Here is a 24,005-nt window from a genome sequence, read left to right as displayed (position 1 = left end):
AATAGTAATAATATCAGTTTTTATTCCACGCATTCATCTTACTTTTCAAAATCTGGCACCTACATTACCCACAATGCAACTGCGTCAATTCAATGTTTCAATTCAAAAGGCTTTATTGGCATTACATTAAAGGTATAGTTGGTAATGTTGGAGAGCTAGCAAGATTTGAAAGTGGCACCTCGTCTAAGCTCCACCCCCTTCTCCCCCTCCCATCAGTGCTCCGTCCAAAGCCCCGCCCCCACAAACTTGAACGCGCATCAGACAGCCCAGAGGAGAGCCGTTAGCATTGGGCTAATACAAGCTAAAAAAGTAGCTAAGTTGGCTAACGTTACATATTTCATGAAAATAACAAATCCCTCTGAAGCAAAACAAATAATTACCTGTCCAACAGAAAGACAGCAACCTCTGCATCACTTATGGAAGTGCTACTTTTGGCTGCATTTTCTCTGCCATTGTTCTCTCCTGCTAACTGTGCTAACTCTTCTTCTTCTGTTGTTTTATGGCTGTTGGCAAACAACTGTTAGGTGTGCATTACCGCCACCTTCTGACCTGGAGTGTGTATCTCCTGCTAACTCCATATGCAGTGTGCGGAATATATCCGGCAACGGTCACACGTGACGAGTGCGCGCAGAGAGGGGTGCAGGCAGGACGAGACATGAAGGCATCTGATTGGTTCTTTCAACTCGGACCGAGAGGGAGGGATTGGTCAGTTTTTACAGGCCTACATTTATTTCATTCCTTTTTCTGAACACATTATGTATGGACTACTCTCAGGGTGGAAAGACCATTTCACCCAGTATAACAAAAAGTGTTTCTGAACAGGATTACCAACTATACCTTTAATATGTGTTGCCAAAGCACAATTACATTTTGAATGAAAGAAATTAACAACAATGATAAAAGTGTTAATAATAATGTAAGTTAATAGAATTAAATAGATAATATATAAAACATATATCACATTGTATTTCATTATTATGTATATGTATGTACATACAATAATTATAACAATAAAAGAACAAATAACAAAATATGGTGGTGGTGGTAAAAGGAAATATGGTACAAGTATTTTAGTGTTTATTTATCTATTTTTTTTTATTTGTTAATTTTGACATTGTTTTAAGAGTCACTGGGGGTAATTTATCAGATTACATGCAGCTTCCTCTTAAGCCACAAAAGCTGTATACTACTTTTTCACATGTGCAGTAGTAGAGTTACCCTTTAATAGCCTACCTCAAACTTGAGCACACAATGCGTTCGCCAGTCGAGGTTTTATTTTGAAGGGTTGTGACCGGAAATAAAAGCACTCAGTCTGCAGCTTAACGGCTGGTCAGCTTTAGATGGATCTGCTGCTCAAGTAACTTTGGAGCCAAATCTGAGGAGAGACCCAGGAGCCTTGCGAGAGGTGAGACCCGTCTGCTCCTTCTTTCTTCTTCTTCTCTGTATGTTTGTCGTGTTTTCAGCAGTTTAATCAGCTTCCAGGAAACCAAACTAAACCACGAAGGATCTAGATTTAAGAAAAGTTTGTCTGCTGCTGCTGCTGCTGCGCGCTGAGTCTCCAGGCTGCCGAGCTGAGAGTGTGTTGTGGTGTTGGGATCTGTGTGAGGATGAATCAACCTGTTAACGAACTGCTGCGTGAAAGTTTAAAATAATTAAACTTCGCCTGTGATGATGTAGTGAAGAGGTACAGCGACACGGTCCTGAGGAAAGCTGCATTTATTGATGTGACTCTCAACGACACTGCCTCCTCTGTGTGAGACCTTCGTGTGCATGGTGCTCTCCCTCTGGTAGTGTTTGCATTGTGCTTTTAAATTTTATAGATATTTTTTGCAGTGTGCTTCCAAAGAGGCGCACACATGTGTGGCTGCCCTGTGGTATTCTGTTTCCCCGATCCAAGCTGGGGATAATTATAGCTGGAGAGTGTTTCAGCCCTGTACTGTTGCTGCTCTTACATTTTTTTGTCAGATCTCCCTCCTGCCTGTGTCCTCATTTTAACTGTGTGTCTCTGTGTTGTAACTTCCTTCACCTGCATGTCTGGATATTTCATGCAACATGTCAGAAGTTGTCCACACAGGCCAGGTGCCGGAGTGTTTGACAGTTGGAGGGTACAGTGTGGCAGCCAGCTGAGATTTGGCTGGCTCTCACTGATTCAAGAGTGATCCACGAGGTGTGGTGCCAGAAAACCCAAACGTGGCAGATCCCCCTTGCATAGTGATGTTTGAACCTGGTGCTGCTTAGTTACATGAAACTTTGGGTCGCACAAATGTTTCATTGTCTGTCAGGATCGTGACTGGTTTCACGTGAATCTGAGGCCACAGGACAGGAGACTCCCGGCCCATCTTGGGGAAAGTGAGAGTGTTTCTCATGTATTCTTCACCTTCTTCCTCCTCAACAAGAAACACTTCATTGTGACCGAGTTGTGTGTCTGTGTTCTTCACGCTTCATTTGGGAATCACAGCCGGAAAACACCCATGCGTCTCATTCTTTCTCTCTCTGACCCAGTCCAGCCTCACGTGTCCCCCCCTCCCCGTAACTCTCTCCTCATCTCCTCTCCATCGGACCATTCACTTCTCTGGGCACATGGAAAGTGTGCAGGGTTCATTGCTGCTGCTGCTACTGGTGGTGGTGGTGGTGTGGGCACAAAATGCTGTCGCCTCTCACTCTCTCCCATATAAACCTCCTCCCCGTCCTTCCCCGTGTCACCTCCTGTAGTTTTCTGGGTCAGGGGGGGAAGCATTCCCCAGCATTGCTCTCATCACTACAGAAGCTCTGGAGGCTACTGTACAGAGCCTCTTGTCACTCTTTATGTAATTCAGGGACTTATTCGGTGCAGAAATTTTGCTTTGAGTGAAGAATATTGCTTAATTCAAGCTCTACTAGTAGACCGAATCTATCTTTGAGTTCAATTATGCAGGAAAATAGCTTGAAACAACACTCTGTTACTGAAAGAATATTAGTAAGGTCAGAACTTCATTTGTTGAAAGCATCCTTGACTGATTTTTCATGCTCTCAGGCTCGACTAAAAGGCCGGAAAAATAATTTACAGTTGTGTGGCTGTTTTTTAAAAGGAGCGAGAAATGAATTCTTCCCCTCCTCTCTGCTCTCTGAACTGGATCCTTTTTATGCAGACGAGAAGGCTTCACCTGACCGTATTGTTGGTGATTAATTCATTACAACCGACACTTCACTTCCTTTCGTACCAAAAGCTTCTGATGAAAAACCTTTTTACATTTATTAACATTACCTCTGAGGAGTCTCCCTACAGCAACAGCTCTCCTCATTTAAAGGAGACATATTCTGATAATTTTCAGGTTCACAATTTTCTTCTGGGTGACTACTGGAATAGTTTTACATGCTTTAATGCTCAAAAAACACACCCGTTTTCTCATACTGTCCAGTGCTGCAGCTTCGTATTCCCCCTCTGTCTGAAATGCTCTGTTTTAGCTCCTGTCTCTTTAAGAATACCCAGTCTGCTCTGATTGGTCAGTGCAGTCATGCCCGAGCCACAACCGCTCACCGTGTCACCGGTCAGCTCTATCATGGTTTCAGCTTCCAGTTGGCGTGAACTTTGGGCTTTTCAACTCTCAAGACCTTTTACATGCACGAGAACCTTTTATAACACGCTGAATGAAAGGGAAAAGCATGACTAGAAACACCACTCTTTCACTGAAAGCATATTCTTTATCCTGAAGCATTTGTTGAAAGCGTCCTTGACTGATTTTTCATGCTCTCAGGCTCGACTTGAATGCCTGTAAAGTAATTTCCAACTTGAACAGAGTCCGGCTGTTTGAAAAGGAGCAAGAAATGAACTCCTCGCCTCCTCTCTCCTCTCTGACCTGGACCCTTTTTATTCTCACGAGAAGGCTTCACCTTACCGCGCTGACAACTGACACTCCACTTCTAATCGCACCAAAAGCTTCTGATGAAAAAGCTCACAACCCTGAATGAATGTCTCCCTCTCTTCTTATTAAAGACCTGATTCGACCTGAGACGAGGACATTTTTCCAATTACTTTTAATATTAAATTGTAAACACTTTTTTTTACATTTTTTTTTTTAATAAGGCTAATTTTTCACCTTTCACATGAGGCTCATTGAAATTCATTAAAGTTCAAGTTATCATTGACTTCTTGCCAGATTCTTTCCTGAAACCAGTTTTTGGTTTCTGTTGTAAGTTCCACGTTCTGTCTCGCTCTCTTGTTTTTGTCTCAGCACACTGTAGCTCTGAAGATCTTTGTGCTCAGCTCTGTCTCTGCTTGTCAGCGGCAGTAAATGTGCACAGACATGCAGACCGCCTCGGGCTACCTGCCGTCTCCCTGTGAACTGTTTTACTGTTTTGTTTTTTCCAGTTTATTTCCATTTTTGCATAACTGCGTTTGCAGGATCAAACATCATTTACCCCAGAAATACTTTCAATCTGCTATTATTGTTCAAACATGACGTCGGTGTGTGTGTGTGTGTGTGTTTGTGCCCCGCTGAATGTAAATTCCAGTGCGAACTGCCAAAACATTCAGGTTTTCCACCTTCAGCAGAGGCTGCGGAGGTGCATTTTATTTTCACATGTTTGTGCCATTTCTTTTGTGGCGTGTCTTCCAGGGAGTAAAAGCTGGGAGCACAATGGTCCCTGTCTGGGCCTCGACAATGGCCTTTATGAATGGGAGTGAGAGAGGAGGGAGCGACGGGGACAGAGAGGCAACAGGAAGCTCTCTTCTTTGCAGCCAACTGTCATTTATTTTTGATGTGTCACATTTCATTCACCCCTCTGTTATCCATTTATTTACCTATTGAAAAAGACTCGAGGAGATCACCAGCTGATTTGTTGCCCCAGCAGGTGGAAAATGGCAACTGAGTCAAATTCAGATAAATGGATCCTTAAAGTAGATCCTCTGAGGACGAGTGTGGCACTGCTTTTGCCCATGGAGGGAAGGGAAGCAGAGCAGGAGCGGCCCGGTTAAAGAGGAGGGAGGGATATGATATCACTCTTTATCCCCTCTCCTATTGGGTACTGGGGGAGAAAGTGGGTGAGAGGTTGAGGGGTGTTCGGGGTGGGGGTGGTGGATGTGGGAAAGCAGAGATTTATTCAGGGAGGTGAATTCCTCGCCCTGGTGGAAGATGAAGTGGTTCGTTAGAGCAGGTTTTGTAGTTTCTCAGTTTGGGTGTTGGTGAACGCCGTCGGTGTTTGTTTGTTCTCACTCTCTCATTCGGTTTTGATATGAAGTCTCTGGCAGTGAAGTCATGAGGGTGGTCCTCCCCCTCACCCTATCTCACCACCAGGCCCTCGCTACTGTACGCACCCCGACTCTCTCTCCACTCTCTCCCTGTTGAATGAAAGGGTGCTACAACATGACTGAGAGTAACCCCGGTGCCTGTTTCTGTTAAGCCAATCATTATTACTTCCTGGTGTCTCTCCACTCCCCCCGTCCACCCCTCACCCCCTCGTACAGCCCAGGCCCTTTCTTCTCTCTCTGAGTGGTGCCAAGCCTGTGGCCCCGTGTGGTTCAGCCTTTTAACCAGACTCCTCAGGCTGGTGTTTAACAGTTTCACAAGTGGAATGATGCTTTAATGATGGTTTCTTTTTAGGTTGTGTTGCATTGGATTGTAGTGAATAAACAGAGTTCACTGTACTGAGATGTTTTCAAGGGAAACTGCACTAGTTTTGCAGGACTTTGGGCGCTCTGCTGCATATGTTAGAAAGGTTGTGTAAAGGTCTTTTGGCTCCAGAGAGAACTGTGGAAAATCTGATAAATTGCCTCGAGTGATGTCACTTCCTGGAAAAAAATAAATTGGAATTTGCAGAGTTAATAAAGTGAGGTTACTGGACCTCTGTAGCCGTTGGCTTATTCAGCCGCTAGTAGCACAACACGTCTGGGTACTGAACTCTGTACTTTTAAAGGGGCTCTGTGGGACACTCGAACGTGCAATAAGTCACATCCTTTGTACTTTCGCGGGAAATTCGACCGCCTCAAAGCAATCCACAGTCCAGCTGCATTAAACAACTGAAACACATCGGCCAGAGGCTTGTAGTGACAACCGAGAATGACGGAGAAGGTCTCATTTTTCACCTCATTTTACAATCTGCTCACATATGGACAATGAAAAAGTGAGTATTGCATGTAAATTGTTACATAGAGCCCCTTTAAGGGTACCGATTAAATTACATTGTTACAACCGATTCATATCATACGGTACCAAAGTTCAGTACCTGAAGGCATCAACATCTTCATCGACATCTTTGGTCGGAGAAGCTGTTGTTATAACAAAGAGATAACTGGGCTTTTTTCACTGTCTGTCTGTCTTGATGTTATCTTTGTATTTTTACTAGCGTCAGCCAAATCTCAGGCTACGTCCAAAGTTCCTTACCAACATGCTGTTTGCTACACTGAAACAGTACGTGTGTCTAAAACTTCATTGTGGGACCAATCGTACGACAGTTACATACTACATATGGTAAAATATTACAGCGTGCATGTGCAAGCACTGCTGTAGTGACGCTGCAACACCGAATTCCAGGAACCAAACTGTTGAGTTGCACTGTGGGTAATGTAGGCACCAGGTTTTGAAATATTAAGAATGTATCTAATAAAAAAAGTCTATTTCTGGTTCTGTCCATCACTATGTTACGTTAGAGGAGTGAAATGCTAAATCGTATAATTGTTGTTGTTCATTTTCCAGTACTGATCCGGTGGGAACATGATCAGATAAATGATAAATATAATAATAAAATCCTGGAATAACGCATTTACAATTTTTAATAACTCTCTCATTCCCTCTTCAATAATGATAATTATTAAAATAACTTTATTTAAATAGCACCTTTTTTAAAATGGCGTTTTGCTCCGACAGAAAAAGCAAAAGCAGGAAGGGAATCTAACAGAATAAAACAGTCAATCCAGACAGAAACAACTTCAGACTAAGAAGAAATTAAAACGAGAGACTAAAAGACGACATCACATAAGAGGATTTAGTTACAGATAATAAGGATAGAACAATGATCAGAGTAAAATGATTTTAAAGAGTAAACACAACTTCACATAAAAGCAAGTTTGACGTCATGATGTCATCTGTTCAAACCAGAAAGAATCGTTCTTCCTATTTATGAAGCTTTGAACTGCGTCTTGGTCGTAGAGAAATCTACGACTCTATTTTTTCTGATAAAAGTAGAGCTAGATGATTAGTCCATTAATTGATTTGTTTAGTGACAGAAAATGAATCAATAACAATTTTGACCTTTTATTCAAACAAAAAAATTCAAACACAGGATTATCTGCTTTCTCTGGTTTTATTATCCAGATGTTTTTATTCCCTCTGGGTAGTTGTTGTTGTTGTTAATAATAATAATAATAATAATAATAAGTAGATAAGAGTGATAATAGCAAACAATCTTGACACTGATCCTTTTAGATTTGTTTAGTATTGTTTGTGTGTGACCAAACTTCTCAGTGGTTGACATACTGCGTAACCTGTGGTCTGTCATATATAATATTGACTGATATATTTGCCTTGACTTAATATAATATTAGTTTAACATCTTGATATAAGTATACAGTATGTTGATATAAGTACTGCTTGTACTGTTCAAGGAACAACCAAAGTGCATTACAGCAAAATGAGATTTTAAAACAAGTATGATGGACGCAAAGCAAAGACAAATGGTTGCATATTATGATGATATTGTTTTATGGTTAACTTGTTATGTTGTTTAATTTTTCTGAGATGCACACTCAAGATTGGAAATAATTACTGACTATATTATTTATTGTTCTTTTATATTTTATTGTTAGAATCATCTTTATTCCTTTTACCTACTTGTTTGACTTGTTCTGGAGCTTAGATCCTGAAGAAATTCACTATACGTTATACTTTGTGTGTCTTTTTTTAATTATTTTTATTATGTGACAATAAAAGTAGGGTTGCAACAGTATGAGATTTTCACACTCTGATATGGTTTCAGAGTTATTACAGTTAAAATGAACCCTAATGATCAACTCTCATACCACGTTATACTGCAACCCTGAATAAAACTTACAGCACATTTAGCAGTGTCAAGTCTAGAAGTGAAGAAAAATAAGTTAACACAGTACACATTAAATTTCTGAATTAAAAATGTCATGTGTAGAGGTGATTTAAAAGGACATACTCCTCTCAGTGTGCGACATGTTACTGTGTGGTGCCCTCTGCAGGAGATGCTTCATTTTTAACACTGCAGCACAGTCGGTGGATCTTTAATGATGTTGATTCACTCGTATAACTCCCTCCTGTTTCACTCTCCTCTCACAGTGATGCATTTCCAGGAGTGGTTACGGTCACTTCGCTCCAGCGCTGGAATCAAAGGCTCTGAATCTGAGGACATCTGGAGCCTCCTGCCGACATTGCCCCTGTCCTCCTTCTCCCTGTCCTCCCTGTCTCTGTCCTCCTCCTCACTGCTGGGTTTAGGAGCCTTGGCCTCTCTCACTGCGTACTGGCTGGTGACCCGTCCTCGACCAATGCGTCCTCCCTGCGATCTACAGGCCCAGTCTGTAGCTGTGGATGTGAGTGCATCATCAGTACATTTAGACCTGTATGAAGGTCATCATCACAGGAGTGTATCGAGGTGTTTGACACAGTGTTTTTATTGCAGGGAGATCCCAGTTGCAGGCGGTCGGCTCTTCTCAAAGATGACTCACTGCTCGAGTTTTACTACGATGACACCAGGACGTTCTACGACATGTTCCAGAGAGGCCTGAGGATCGCAGGTGGAGACACGTTCACAACACATTTCACTGAACTTTACCCTACATTTGATTTATCTATTGTAGCAAGGACGAGGATAAAAAATGAGTCCTCTTCAAGTGGCTGTCATCCTTCAACTTTAAGGATTACATTATTTTGTGTTGAAAAAAACATGAATGACCTTTCAGTCTTATGAAGGATTATTATACTCCATATTATCAAGACAAATAGACAGAAGTAACTGAAGATAAAAGCAGTTTTTAAAGTTCTGGACAAAGCTCAATATCCCAAAATCAATATCTCAACATGTCATTTATTGATGTTTGTTTCATACAATGTCTTGAAAGTTCGAAACATGCTTAATTTTTAAAAATAATGTTTTCAAGGTTAGGAATCTGCTTAAGTTCTCCTTGAAAAATAATGAATTATCAACACATCTGTTGTTTGGTCTCCATAATCAATCACTCATGTCAACCAAACATCTTTTAATATCTATTTATTTAATAATGAAACAGTCCTGTTGAGATAAAGGACCTTTTTAAAATGTATTCTGATAGTTACTAATTACCTGTTGTAATCCTATTAGTAATCCTCTATTTTGCTGAATGCATTTGTAATTTAATTAAATTTTTTTCTGTAACTTTACCAGAATACAGTTACCTTTTTGTGTATCTTAGTTACGTAATCCCATTACATGTATTCTGCTACCCCCAAAACCCAGTCAACATACTTGTTTGTCGTCTCCTGGTGGCGAGAATGAAACAATCATGATCAAAACATACAGTCAAGGTTAATATGAGCAGCTGGTAGAATAAACCAAGTGACAATATACATTGATTGATTGATGGTCAAAGGAATTTTGTAAACTTTATTGTTTTGCAGTTGCTTTTTAGATGCGATGACGAAGGCTTGAACATCTGGAAATTGGTGGTTACATGGGCTTACAACACTAACAGGGCGAGAACATTGAATTTCCATGACAGACGTCCTTTTATGGTGTTCTATATCTTAGCTGTGATGCATTTTCTATAAATCTTTCTCTAAATATTGATGATGACGTGTGAACTGTCGTGTCCTTCAGGTGATTGCCCGTGTCTTGGCTACAGAAAGCCGGGGCAGCCCTACCAGTGGATCTCCTACACCGAGGTCTGACATGTGTTAATGTTTCATCCTCAGCACTTCTGTATCTTTTGTTTCTCTTTGCTGTTTGTTGACTGAACATCTCCAACTCCTCAGGTGGCGGAGAAGGCGCAGCTGCTGGGCTCTGGGCTGCTGGCCAAAGGCTGCCTCCCGAACCCGCAGCAGTTTGTTGGAATCTTTGCACCAAACAGACCAGAGGTATGAACTTATCGCTGTTTTTTTAATGTGATGTTTGTTCTCACACTGGTTGGTTTCCTGGCAGCTTTAGAATTGATGAGATTTGATGAGAAACATGGATGGCTCCGACCTCTTATCAAGATTTTTGAGTCTTTAAAATTCTCAGCTATTTAGTTCAAAATTGTGGCTTGAACTTAAAGGATAAGTTCACCCAAAAATATTAAAACAGTCATATTCTACTCACCCTCATGTTGGTGGAAAAATGCTGAGGTTTCGTAGTCCACAAAACATTTTCTGGAGCTTAACAGCGTTGCAGCTGACGTAGATGGGAATGTAACTGCAAAAAAACCAACAAAAAAACAAAATGGCTCATACAGCTCATCCGGTGTATTCAAAGTCTCCAGAAGCCCTGAGATCCCAAAGTGATTTGAAATGATGCTATTTACACCCTTGATGTGCGGTTGAGCTCATGCTGCCATTTCAGACAGGGTACATGCTAATGCTTTTAGCTTAGCAGTTACAGTGAAGATTTCGGCTCTAAAAAGGGGTGTAAATAACGTCTTTTCAAATCAATGTGGGATCTCTGGGCTTCTTGAGACTTTTCCATTGGCACAGGGGAAAGTAGATAATGACTGATTTTCCATTTTTGGGCGAACTTAGCATTTAATACATCCTCATACGCAAATATGAACGATCGTCCCACACGAGGAGCCCAGGATCATATTGTTTTCTATTAATCTTCGTATGAAAATGAAATGATTTGTTTTTGCCTGTCTGCCCTGAACGTGTGTTTACCTTTATTGAGCGCAGGCTGCTGTGGTGAATGTGGGTCTTCAGGGCAGTTAATATTGGAGCATGTCTGCTCCAAAATCATTTTTTAATATATCCGCGAGGCAAAGCCATTTTTGTCATTCCTGTGTTGACGGAAAGTGAAAGATAATTTTCTGCTCCATCAGAGCTCTTAACCTCCCATCAGACCAATCTGCATACTGAGTGGTGGATTTTATTTTTAATTTAGTTTTGTAAACACAAAATTCATAGCCATGATGATCAAGAGTCCCTAATGTTCAGATACCTAACTCAGCAGGTACTCTGTGGCGTGTGGGAACGGGTGTAACGGTGCTGCTTTGTCTCCCTCTTCTGGTGGCAGTGGGTCATCTCAGAGCTGGGCTGCTACACGTACTCCATGGCGGTGGTGCCTCTGTACGACACACTGGGGCCGGAGGCCATGGTCCACATCCTCAACATGGGTGAGTCATAAAAACACTGTTGATGAGATGTCGTCATTATTTAAAGGAATAGTTCACCACAGAATATATCAATGATATTATTGGCTTGTCCGCGGCCTCTCATATTAAATCAAACTTGATTGGAGACAAAAACAACACACAGTGACACAATAAATAAAATAGATAAGAGAATATAGGACATTATGTTGGAAACAACAGTGGACGTAAGTAGAAGTATTTGTCTGAGCAGTGTATGTAAAAATACTGCATACAAGTAAAAGTCCTGCTTTCTGAGGTATAGAGGTGTTATCAGTTAAATGTGCTCAAGGTGTCTTTTGTTATTTGATAATTTCACCTCCTTTGTTTAAAAGGGAAATGATTCTTTGACCAGACCTGCTGACAACTCATCAACATCTCATAAATTGTTGTGAACCACTGGTTTAATATTTAAAGGGTAATGCCACCCATTTTACACATTTAATTGTGTTTACAGGTCTTAGAGAGTACTACGGGACATGTGAAAAAGCCTTTTGTGGCTCCAGATGAAGCTGCATGTAATCTGATAAATTACCCCCGGTGATGTCACTCGCTCGCTAAATTGCATTGTGGGTAATATAGGCGACGGGTTTTGAAAAGTAAGAAGACTGCGTGAATAAAAAAGTTAAGATCTCTGGTTTCACTGTATCCATTTTGATAATTTGTTTTTTATTGTTATAGGAGTGCTAGACTAGCAGACCGCATTTCAAACCCTGGCACATTACCCACAATGCAACGTAGCCACTGAGAGATCACTGGCGGCAAATGATCAGATTACATGCAGCTTCCTCTGGATTCACAAAGACTTTGTGATATAGATAAATGTACTAAAGTAAATTATACATATATTTACATGTATGTATGTATGTACTGTATTCTATCCGCCAATGGATTATTGTCTTGGCTGATAATTGGATCAGATATTCAGCATTTATCAGAATCAGTGGTCAGTTTTGTTTTGTTTTTTTTAAATCCAGTTGCAGATTAAATCTGCTACTTTGGCTCTGATGCAGTGCATGCAATTTGGAAAGTTACTTGTAATGAATGGATGTAGTGGAGTAAAAAGTGTATTTGCCTCCAAAATTTAGTGGAGTGAATGTATAAAGTAGCAGAAAACTACCTGAAAATGGTAACTTAAGTACATTACTAGTTACATTCCATCACTGTTTACTCTCCACCACTGCTTAGATATTTGGACCCAAAGTGCAGTCATGTGATTTCAAAACTTTTTAAACTAGTGTTTGATTTCGAATTTTGTTTTTGATTTTAAAATGATTCATTAATTAATGTTTCATTATCTGTGAAAAAGTACCAGAGCTTCTTTGAGCTTTGCGAGAGTTACAACTACTGATATCTCATTTTGGGGTGAACCTTTCCTTTTTATAATGTCAGTAGTAAACACACTACATTATTTATTTAGTAACTGCATATGTTGGTGTATAAACGTAGTATTTAGTGTATTTAAAAAATAATTATCATGCTTCATTTCTATATTGTAGATGTTTTATGTACATAGTATTCTAATTTCCTTTAGCTTTCGAGGCATCAGTTCTTGTACTATTGTGGCGGTGACACTGAAGTTGGTCTTATCTGTGTGGGTTTTAAGCCGAGATCTCTCTGGTGATCTGTGACCGCGAGGAGAAGGCAGCATCTATGCTGGAGAACAAGGAGAAAGGCGTGACTCCGACGCTCTCCTGCCTGGTCCTCTTTAACGATTTCAGCGATGCCTTTGTGGAGAGGGCGAAGGCCTGCGAGGTGGAGGTTTTGAAACTGGAGCAGCTCATGGTGAGCAGGGTGGAAGTACTAAATCCCTGTAATGCAGACCCATTTTAAGATTATCCCCTTTAATTTAGTCATCGATGGTGATGTGTAAATTGATACGCAGAACTCCTCTTTGTCCACATCTTAGGAGCTGGGAAGGCAGAACCTCAAAGATCCCGTGGTGAGTTTATCGTCTCTCAGCTGCTACATCACCGCATCAAACTGGTCACAGTAAATAGCTAATCCCCCTCTAAATGCTCGGATGACAGTTTTATAGTTGCTCCTGTCCCATAAGATATCATTAACACTCACTTGTAAACGTGGCTTAAATTAAGAGTGGAGGAAGCCTGTTGTCTTATATTTTATTGCTGCCTGCTGTAGCCGCCCCAGCCTCAGGATCTGGCCGTGGTTTGCTTCACCAGTGGAACCACAGGTACCGTCTGATTTCATTCGACTCTGCATAATTACCCTTCACTCACATCATTAGAGAAGTGTCCTTCAGTGCCCACTAACAACCCTTTCTTTATGGCACCGCTTTAGTTTCCTTTGCTGCGCAGGGCACTGCAATAATGTCTTGTTTATTTATCCAGGGAAGCCCAAGGGAGCCATGATCACCCACGGAAACATCGCCTCCAACACTTCCTCTGTCATTAAGATCCTGGAGGTCTGTCTACACTTCCACCTCCTTGTCTAATTGAGAACAGCCTCACTGCTAGCATCACTTCCCATCTGCTTGTGTCTCTGTATCTCAAAGCTGTCCCTCTCCCTGCTGTGTCTAATGGCATGATTAATTGGCTGTTTGATTGCCCCTGTCGCTGTGAGGTACTTTAACTAATTGCCCCTGTATAAAGATTCTGCTATCTAACTGCTGTTGAAAAAGCCATACAGCGTGTTTGATTGCCTGCGAGGCTTTAGCGTATGCTGCCGCCTGAACTTTTATCTCTCCCCTGTGCTTTGCTCATTTTATCTCTCGTTTCCTCTCAGGGTTCGTTTGTGATCCGACAGGAGGATGTGTCGATCTCCTACCTGCCGCTGGCCCACATGTTTGAGAGGATGATTCAGGTAGTGGGACCTCTTCTCAGACCTTCTTTGTGTTTGTTTGTGTGTAAACCCTAAATTGAAGTCCACCTCTGTCACAGGTCTCGATGTTCTGCCACGGGGCCAGAGTAGGTTTCTACCAGGGTGACATTTCTCTACTCATGGATGACATTAAAACTCTCAAACCTACCTTCTTTCCTGTTGTGCCTCGTTTACTCAATCGCATCTATGACAAGGTCAGTAAATAAATTCAGATCTCATTATTTACTGCTGTATCTAGGCTACAATCATTTGTTTTCAGTTATGATTCAAAACTCTCTGATTTCTTTAAAGATCCTGGGTTCTGTGACCTCTCCGTTGCGACGGGCTTTGCTTCACTACGCTGTGAGGAGGAAGCAGGCCGAGCTCAGCAGCGGGGTCGTACGTAACAACAGTCTGTGGGACAAACTGGTCTTCAACAGGATTCAGGTCGGTTGCTTATTTCCAGCAGGATCGTATTTTTCTGATCTGAAAAGTAAAGCCAACGCGGAAATGTTTTAAATCTGCATTCTTTCTAATGGCCAGCAGGAGGCGACTCATGTGTGTAAACTTTAGAGAAAATGCCCCTACTTCTTACTTTATTTATCACCTTGGTAAACAGTTTCCACACAAGTTAATGCTCTCAGTCACAAGTTTCAGGTCTTCTATAATATGTCATGATGTTCATCTTGTGACTTATGGTCCCATTTAGAGTAAAACACGATAAAGCAGGTCTGCTTTAGGGTGCGGCTTTCTAGTGATTGACAAGTCGCTACCACGACATGTCTTTGGGGTCCAAGTCAGATCCAATCAGAAATCAGAATCCCAGCTCCACCCACTCATCCAAATATGGCCACTTCTGGCTCCAAAAGACCAAGATGGTGGCGACCATAATGCAACACTTAAGGCTTCAAACTCCTGGATATAATAAGGGAAATCCGAAATAGGGCTAACACCATTACTGCGGCCAAACAAATTCACAATATGAATATTATCGTGATATCTACAGAAATTTGAAAAAAATAAATTGCTAGCAATCAAATCTATCTTTAACTTTGTTTGGTCTCTTTTTGGGAGATTAAATCAACCTCAAAATACTCTGGAAGTAAAGCGAGTCTGTAACCATGACTGTGGGGAAAAAAAGTTGCAATCAACTACTTTTGTAAAGGCAACCGGATGAACTCAGACACAAACAGATCAACATCTTCGCTGGGTTATTCAGACGATATTATCAGATCTTCTAGACTTTCCAAATGTTATCGGACCAAATGTCTTAAATTCTGATTGTGACATGAGTCATGTTGTGGGGGGTTGTGACACTCAAAAACATTTATTCAGTGACTTACAGCTGCTTCGCTCACAGTGTACACGTCTGACAAGTCTTGCTCAGTATATTTGCCTAATTTCTAGTCAAAATATCTCATTACTCTTAATAAAAGACATAATCCACTAGAAGGCAACATTTGAATGAGATATAGGGACTTTTTTTAGACAATATTTACTTATTTTCACTTGTGGCTGATTATTGTTTTTACTTCATACAGGCAAGAAACACCTTGTATTCATTGTTTTTATATGTTTTTTTGAGGTGGCCCTTTTTGCAGTGTAAGTTTTTGGGAAAAAATCATTTTGCGCCGTGTGCATCATATGATGTAATTAAACGATTTGGCCACTATGTCAAAATGGCTTCAAATCCCAGCATTGTTCCTAAGGGCCTTGTTCAAAACAGGAGTCCACAAACCGCTGATTGACATCACGGCTGGTTTACACTCTGTCTCCAGTTAAGACCTTCAGGATGAATCAATCCCTAAACAAACTTTTACTACACATTGGTTGTCAGCCTTTAATGACATATTTTCTGTTAATCCAGCACTCTACAGTTGTCACTATTTATATTTTTGCAGCACTTAATACAGCCGTACATGTAGACTAGCAGCCCTGCAAAGAGTCAATAAAATTGCATCCAAACTTTACAAGAGTAGCACTTCTCCAGCAATCAATGCCAAAATCACCCAGAGCATATTGGTCCAGTGGGAGTGTATTGGAGAAGCAAGAACACAGACGAGCAAGAACTGAGAGATTTTGGCCCGCTGCGCTCAATGCAGATGGGAAAATATGGTCGAGGCTGAACATGCGGCTAAAATGGAATCTCGCTTTTAACCACAACATGATTGTATTTGAACTTTTTTTTACACAAATACCGTATGCATCACTTGTGTTTCAGGCCAATTTAGGAGGTAACCTGCGGTTCGTCCTGACCGCTTCAGCTCCCATCTCCCCCACGGTGCTGTCCTTCCTCAGAGCCACTCTGGGCTGTCTGATCTTCGAGGGTTACGGGCAGACGGAGTGCACGGCAGGGTGCACCTTCTCTATGCCAGGAGACTGGACCGCAGGTAAGACATTATCTGATTCCTAACTGTCTGCTCTAAATTACATATGTTTCTGTGCCACTGCTGCTTAATCCTTTCCTCAGCTGCTATGGTGATGTGTCTTTATCAGGTCATGTTGGTGCTCCTCTGCCCTGTGCCATGGTGAAGCTGGTAGACATCCCTGATATGAACTACTACGCTAAGAACGGAGATGGAGAGGTGAGCTAGTCTTTAAAGGGGAGACGCTACCGGTGAATAGGTTACAAATTTAACTTAAACATATCACCATGAAATCCGCCAGTTGATTATTTACAATAAGTGTTTTTTGCCTCATCTAATGACATATGCACTAATTCACAAACATTTCCTTAAATCTCAACATTGGATAAAGTCTTGTTCACATTTCTTGTTTCATTTACTAGAGTCAAAAGGTTTTTTCTAAATTTTGGATATCTGTTTTCCTCTCTCCTTAAATCAGAAAAAAACTGTCAAAGAAATCAAGCTATTTTATAATATATGAACAAACCCTCTGTATAGATCGGAATAAGACTGGAAAGTTTGCTATATGTAAGTGCTGCTGAAGTTTGGATTCCTGGCTCCAAGTATAAGGGGAAAAAATCATTGTGAGAAAACAGCCTTTAGCGATGTGCATTGTAAAATTCCATATATATTTTTAGACAAAATATGGTCTACAGGGTGAATCATCACGAAACTTCCCCAGCTGATAACTAACATAAGTGAGCACGTTTTCTGATTTTTCAATATATGACAATATGCAAATGAGGCTATCAAACTAAGTAGCACTAATTTGCTTAACAGAACTATTAACTATTTCCATAACAGAAATCTGAACTAAAATAAGCACCTCAAAAGTTTATTTTGGACATTTTTTTTCTAGTAGTCTCAAATAAGACGTTATGGAAGCAAAAGTCTCAAAATAAACCAGTTCATGAAAAAATGTTTTCACCTGTAGTGTCCCATTAAAGGATAAGTTTGACAAAAAATTAAAATTCAGTCATTATCTGGTCACCAACATGCTGATGGAAAGTCGGATGAAGTTTCGTAGTCATCAAAACATTTCTGGAGCTTCACAGCAAAACCGTGTTGCAGCATTCTCCCAAACAACTGAAGTAGATGGAAACGTAGAGCTGGTACATCGTAATCCAAATCTCTGGAAGCCCTGAGATCCCAAATTGATTTGAAAAGATGTTATTTACAACCTCAACGGGCGGTCAAGCTCATGCGCGCACTTCGGACGGGATGCTTTTAGCTTAGCAGCTACAGTGAAGATTTTCAGCTTTAAAAAGGGTGTAAGTAGTTACTTTTCAAATCTATTTGGGATCTCAGAGCTACCTGAGACTTCGATTATAGTGGGCGAGCTGTACGGGGCTATTTCATGTTTGTCTTCTTTCGGTTGTTTTTTACATTTTAATACTAGTCCCAATTTACTTCAGTTTGTTTTGCTGTGAAGCTCCAGAAATGCTTTGTGGACTATGAAACTTCACCTGACTTTGGGGGTGAGTAGATGATAACTGAATTGTAATTTTTGGGTGAACTTACACTTGTAACTGTGATCGCACTGTACATATTGCCAGATAATGTGATGCCTGCTGACACTTGTCACGGCTTTGTATTATTAGATCTGTGTTCAAGGTCCCAGTGTGTTCAGAGGCTACCTGAAGGACGAAGAGAGGACGTCTGAAGCCTTGGACAGTGACGGCTGGCTGCATACTGGAGACGTGGGCCAGTGGCTCCCTGTAAGATTATACACAGTAATCAGTCTGTTGGCGACATGCATCATCTTCTAGTCTCCTGTTAGTGAGCAAATGTGTGTGTTTACCTCTGCCAGAACGGGACGCTACGCATCATCGACAGGAAGAAGCACATCTTCAAGTTGTCCCAGGGAGAGTACATCGCTCCAGAGAAGATAGAAAACGTCTACATGCGTTGTGTTCCTGTGCTGCAGGTGTTCGTGCACGGAGATAGTTTACAGGTACAGTGTAATCCATGTTAAGTTAGATTCAAAGCATTTGCCGGAACGTGAGATACATTTCTAATTTTTTTTCTCTTGTATTTCGTGTTCCCAGTCTTTCCTCATAGGCATAGTGGTGCCTGACCAAGAGGTGTTTGTTGACTGGGCTAAAGATCGAGGGATTGTTGGATCACATGAAGAGCTGTGCCAGAATCCTGTATGTCTTATAAACAAAAAATTCATAACTCTTAACTACTTTACATTACTGTGTGCATTCCTAAACAACCAACTGGATTCGTGATCTTCCAACAGGATGTGAAGAAGGCAGTATTAGAGGACATGAGAGCTGTGGGGAAGGAAGCAGGGCTGAAGTCCTTTGAACAAGTGAGGAGTCTGCTGCCATTAATTAACATTTGTGAGCAATAAACATCCGAGTTACGACCTTCGTTGTGACATTGTCTCTTACCTTTCTGTCCGCTCAGGTGAGGGACCTTCACTTGCATCCCGAGACGTTCAGCGTCGCCAATGGCCTTCTCACCCCCACCATGAAAAGTAGACGCGCAGACATCCGCAGAGTCTTCCAGGAGCAAATATCAAGCATGTACAGCAAGACCGCCTTTTAAAGGACTCTGCTCAGTAACTCACCCGGGGCTTACTGATGTCCAATAAGGGAAAAAATGGGACAGAAGAAAATAAAAAAACGTCCAGCAGTGCCTTATCTAAAATATACAACTGGATATATTTTGGAGTTTTGGTATTTTGCTTCAGAGAAGTTTGAATTTACGTCCTCGTTGGCTCGTGTTGTGATTCACAGGGAGATTTTACTGATGAGTAAATTATTGTTCAATTGTAGAGATAAGAATCACAGAAGTTTTTAGGAAGCAACTTGCAGAGACGTAAAGTTAGATGTGTTATTCAGGCTGCCCTCCTCTTCTCCCTTGCAAGGATTTTTAAAGGGATACTGTTCTGTGTACTGGGGGCATTGTTGCTCATAGAACTTGCATTAACTGTAGGTTTGTATTTTACGGTTGTTGAGCTCTTGGGCCGTCATGAAATAAGCTTTTGAACATCCTTGATTTTAGCTTGATGGCCATGCATTTTTATAATCGGTTCGGTGTGAGCATTTAATCTCTCACCTGAAGCTAAACTATCAGAACTAATGAGGGTTTTGACCAGCAGTGGATTGTAAAAAACATGAGCTGTAAATACTGCTTATATTGAAAAATGTTGACAGGACACTACTGACTAATTCCAGTGAAGTAAAAACTGAACAGAAATAAAGATTAGTAACTGATGGCAACTCTTTTGTGTGATTAACTGTAATTTTACACCTCTGAGAGCGAAGATCTCACAAATGCTGCACTCAACCTGACAAATGGATATCCCAACTTCTTAAACTCACCGGACTTCAGGTTGACTCACATACACAACAACAAAGTGTTACAGCGTTATGTTATATTTTGAATTGTTACCCGGCATGTAATTATTTTGTCATCATAAATTACATTTCCACTATAAATGGATGCAGAAACGGCATAAAGCGGTGCATTAAAAAAACACTAGAATGCAGGAAATAAGGTGTTTGACCTCTGCTCGATATGTCTCGCCCCCCCCCCCCCCGATGTTGAAACATAACCTACACCTCTGTAGGAAACAATACAGTAGTATCTGGTTAACAGTGCAGATGTAGACATGGTTGCCGTTATCACAGTTAATTTATTTCATGATTGATTATAAATTGGGATGACAGCTGATGACATTGTCATATCACAGATTGTATTAAGACATTTAAAAGCCTAAATAAAACCAACTCTAATGTTTAAGTATGCACTTAGTTAATAAAAAAAATAAACCACTGCTACAACTTCATTAATTATTTAGAAAAACACCTTCATTAATACAGTTTTTGACATGTAACTCAAACAGTCTGCGTTGCAGAACACAAAGACAGTCAATCAAACATGTCTGTCAGAGAATAAATAGACAGATTCTTCTCAAAAATCCCATTTACATGATATGGGAGCAATCAGTGTGTCTACATTACCATTTAGCCCCATTAACCAGTCTGTTCATCATACTGAGGCAGTACCTGATAAAGGTGGAAACAAAGGAGTGCAATGACAGTATGATTTGGTCCAAAATGTAAGAAAGCCAGAAACAAGTGAAAGGACTTCCTCTAGAGTGCCAACAATGTGTGAGCTGCTTTGCAAACAGACTACAACAATAGAACAAATGATGGATGGTGTGAATAAAAGGAAATTATGTGTCATGATCAGTATTAACCACTAGAGGGAGCACCAGCCTTTGTTTTGGACAGCGATTGGACTTCAACGGCTGCCTGAGTGGTCGACCTTTCAACACCGCTGCAAAGGCACAATCCCACTTCACACAAGTTGGTGTTTATGTTACATCCACAGTCGGGACAAAGTAGGCACATTATGCACAGGTGATGTTACCAATTATCATCCTGTTAACCCCAATAAAAAGCCCTCACACAACATGGCACACAGCTCAACTCGGAGATAATCAGCAAAGGCCAAAATACAGAAATACATTTTTCTTGCTGATAACCTGTAGTACATTAATTAACATTCAGTTTGTAGTGTTTATAATTTCAAAGTTGGGTGATAAAAACTGTGTTGCACAGATTGTTGGTAACAAAGTGAATGTGACTAATAAAAACATGTCCTTGCTAATTCCTACTTTAGAAACAAATGCTCGTAGACATCTCTGAAACCAAGAAGTGTAACCCTGTTAATTAGTTCTGACGAGAACCGTTTGATTCCTTTACTAAAAAAAACAACATATTGGCTTATAATGATGCACTTGGCTGATGGCTTAGTTAATGTGGCATTTCAGCTGCTTTGAGTTGCAGAGAGTCTGAGAATGAAACATGGGAGTGTAGTGCAAGAGGAATGGGGGGGTTGATGAGGCTGCATGGAAACAAGCTGATAATCAGGTTAAGGCCGGCGCTGTCCGTTTGATCTGTGCAAAGGAAGGAGCCTGAAAAGAGTGCAATCCATTCACAGAGCGGCATGAAAGGAGCTCTTCCCGTTTTTGCGGCTTTCCTCCCTCAGTCATCGGCGACAATGGACAGAGCACGCAACTCGCTGAGCTTGGCCTCGGTCTCCCTCTCCCTCTGCTCATCAGTTAACCCTGCCTGGTCGATCTGGTCTGTCAACTCGCTGAAGATCTTGTACATTTCGGTGAAATAGACCACCTGGGGGGCAGGAAGAGAAAAAAGAACAGTGTCTGTGATGGCAGAAAAAAATTAGTCCTGTCATAATAATCTCTGATAAAGACTGGACAGGGTCAATCCACAGATCTTTCTTGAATGCCTCTCAGGAAAAATCCAAACACTGCTCCACTCGCTCAATCTAACCTTGCTTTTACTAACACAAGTCGGAAGTTGCTGGTCTTATACCTCTTCATCCCGGCTAATGAGAAGTGATTCGAGAGGAGAAAAGGGAGCCCACAGATATCAAACAACTCCGACAAAGCCCCCAAAAACCCAGCACTTCAGTGGGTAGTGACCCTGCTTTTCTCTCCCAATCTGAACAAGAGATAGAGAGTGTTCACTGAAAGCTTTCTTGACACTTCCCACCCCTGCTTCTTCCCCTTAGTTCATGAGTCAGGCTCCCTAGAGAGTTGCTTTGATGATTAATAGACTTTAATCACATTACAAGACTCCAGAAGAGTAGGCAGAGAATGAAAGTACTGGGAAATACAACCCCTTGAAACCCACACACACACACACACCTCAATATTTATTCATGCGGCGATGCATACGATACCTTGCTCTTAAGGGGGCATTGTTGGCTTCTCTGAAATAGCACATGTGTCCTATTGTAGGCAGACACCAACAAAGATACCAGTGGGAGAAATGCTCACCAACTTGCTAAGGGCCCCAAAAGAATAAGGTCAAGTTGGAAATAAGCTAAGAATCATTCATCTTATATAGAAATAACATTTGTCTCACTATGTCATGAGGAGACTTCACACTGTCAGCCAAAAGGGAAAAAAGTTTCTAAACCACACTGTACAAGCCTCTTTAAGTGCTCAGTCTGAAAGATCTTTGTATGTTTATACCAATATTTGCCACCTAAACCACATGAGTGGGCCATAAGTATCAGGTTACTGCTGTTTGTGGGGGTAAAGCGGATATTTTTTTTCCAAAAAGTGGCTTGTTGACAGGGCCATCGGAAATGCCCATATGACCAGTGATGATAATGTACACCAGATCAGTGTCTGGGTGCCCTCTGCAGCAGAGACACTCTACTATTACAATTAGTCGAGTCACCACGAGGAGTAAACGCAGCCGCACACAACTGTGGCCACCTACGATACAAAAAGGAGCCTTTGGGTAAAGCAGAGCTTTAATTTACATGACTTCTGTCTGGGCATTTTAACATACCATAGTCCCAGCTGCTTAATATTTATACAGGGTGGTTACACTTTGACCTCTTGGCCTACAAAAATGATGAATAATTTAAGTTGCATCCTTAACAATGCGTGACCACTGTTTCAGGAAACAAAGGAAATGAACTGGAAGAAGGACAAAGAAAGTAATCTTTTCTTTTTGCACAATGAACACATGCAGCGGAGAATGCAAAACTGAGAGAAAGAAGACAATGTCTTAATTCATCAACATCTGTACAGGTGGACCCGGTCACGCCAAGTGTCCTACTGACAGTCGCTGGAAAGGACTTGTGCTTGTGAAGCTCAAGGCTCACAACAAAGGCAGCCTTTGTGCCTTTTCCTGCTGCCGCTGGGAGCTGAGCAGCAACAGCGGCTGGGAGAGAAGGGAGTGGAGGATGAAACCGAGCACATGCTGCAAGGCTGGGGATGAGGTCCACCGGTCCTCTGGCCACCCACGTGTGGCTGTGTGTGTGTGTGTGTGTGTGTAAACATGTGTAAATGCTCATTCATGTGCGTGAGCTACATGAATAGAGATAATGTGGACAGAATAAAATAGCACCAGTATGGCTAATAAGAGCTTTTGTGCCCTGCAAGGCCATGAAAAAGGTAAAAATGAGATTTAAAACTAAAAAGAGAAAAGCTCAGATTTGTAGGAATATGTTAGTTGGTTTTAGCCGTTTGCTCCATTTGCTAATTTTAACTTCAAAGTACATCATATAACTCCATAATTGTCATTAGGTCTAGGTCTAATCTAGTTTACTAATTAGGAGTGTGCCAGCGACTGTCTCAAAGAGGAAATGACACGGTCAGGCAGGTCTGGGGTGGGGGAGGGGGACACGATGGCGCTAACTTGAGACGCCCAGCTGCTTTAAAAGAAGCTTCAGGTTAGAGGATGACTTGCAGGGCTGCAGTGGAGCCAGACAGATGAGGCCTTCCTGGTCTAAACACAGTAGTGTGGGCCGTCACTGGGGGTTAATCACATTAGGACTGCGTGGAAGGAGACAGACTGCCAGGATTATACACTCCCTTCCATCAGACACTTTATCCACTGTTTAACCAACGCTCAGAGGGTGTAGCAACACACTGTGGGGTGGGTGTGTGCGGCATGCGTGAGCGCCTCATTGTGTGCACATCTCCG

General features: G+C 41.4%; 2 protein-coding genes across 2 annotated transcripts in view; one reads left to right on the top strand and one right to left on the bottom strand.

The window, feature by feature from the left end:
- The first annotated feature begins 1,298 nt into the window (after positions 1-1,298).
- Positions 1,299-19,742, top strand: acsl2 (acyl-CoA synthetase long chain family member 2). Its single transcript, XM_084359276.1, has 20 exons — positions 1,299-1,405; positions 8,277-8,527; positions 8,617-8,731; positions 9,790-9,854; positions 9,945-10,046; positions 11,176-11,275; positions 12,897-13,075; positions 13,200-13,232; positions 13,433-13,484; positions 13,642-13,715; positions 14,036-14,113; positions 14,191-14,325; positions 14,423-14,557; positions 16,332-16,500; positions 16,607-16,695; positions 18,117-18,233; positions 18,326-18,469; positions 18,564-18,665; positions 18,761-18,832; positions 18,931-19,742. Exons 2-20 carry the CDS (start codon positions 8,279-8,281, stop codon positions 19,069-19,071), a joined length of 2,151 nt encoding a protein of 716 aa, XP_084215402.1. The 5' UTR covers positions 1,299-1,405; positions 8,277-8,278; the 3' UTR covers positions 19,072-19,742.
- Positions 19,743-20,144: 402 nt separating this feature from the next.
- bin3 (bridging integrator 3) overlaps positions 20,145-24,005 on the bottom strand; it is a 33,367-nt gene continuing 29,506 nt past the window's right edge. Inside the window, exon 9 of the mRNA XM_084360527.1 lies at positions 20,145-21,668. Within this exon, the coding sequence (XP_084216653.1) occupies positions 21,522-21,668 (147 nt within the window). The 3' untranslated portion in view covers positions 20,145-21,521. The remainder of the gene's footprint in view (positions 21,669-24,005) is intronic.

The sequence above is a fragment of the Pagrus pagrus genome (genome assembly GCF_965226575.1).
Source record: "Pagrus pagrus genome assembly, chromosome: 8".
Taxonomy (NCBI): Eukaryota; Metazoa; Chordata; class Actinopteri; order Spariformes; family Sparidae; genus Pagrus; species Pagrus pagrus.
This window is presented reverse-complemented; position numbering and strand designations above follow the sequence as displayed.

What these genes read in the sequence shown, in the direction of transcription:
- acsl2 (XM_084359276.1), top strand. Translation starts at nt 8,279, where the DNA reads ATGCATTTCCAGGAGTGGTTACGGTCACTTCGCTCCAGCGCTGGAATC. An exon ending in CTGTCATTAAGATCCTGGAG is followed by an intron (nt 13,716 to 14,035) that starts GTCTGTCTACAC and finishes GTTTCCTCTCAG; the next exon opens with GGTTCGTTTGTGATCCGACA. An exon ending in AAGAGCTGTGCCAGAATCCT is followed by an intron (nt 18,666 to 18,760) that starts GTATGTCTTATA and finishes ATCTTCCAACAG; the next exon opens with GATGTGAAGAAGGCAGTATT.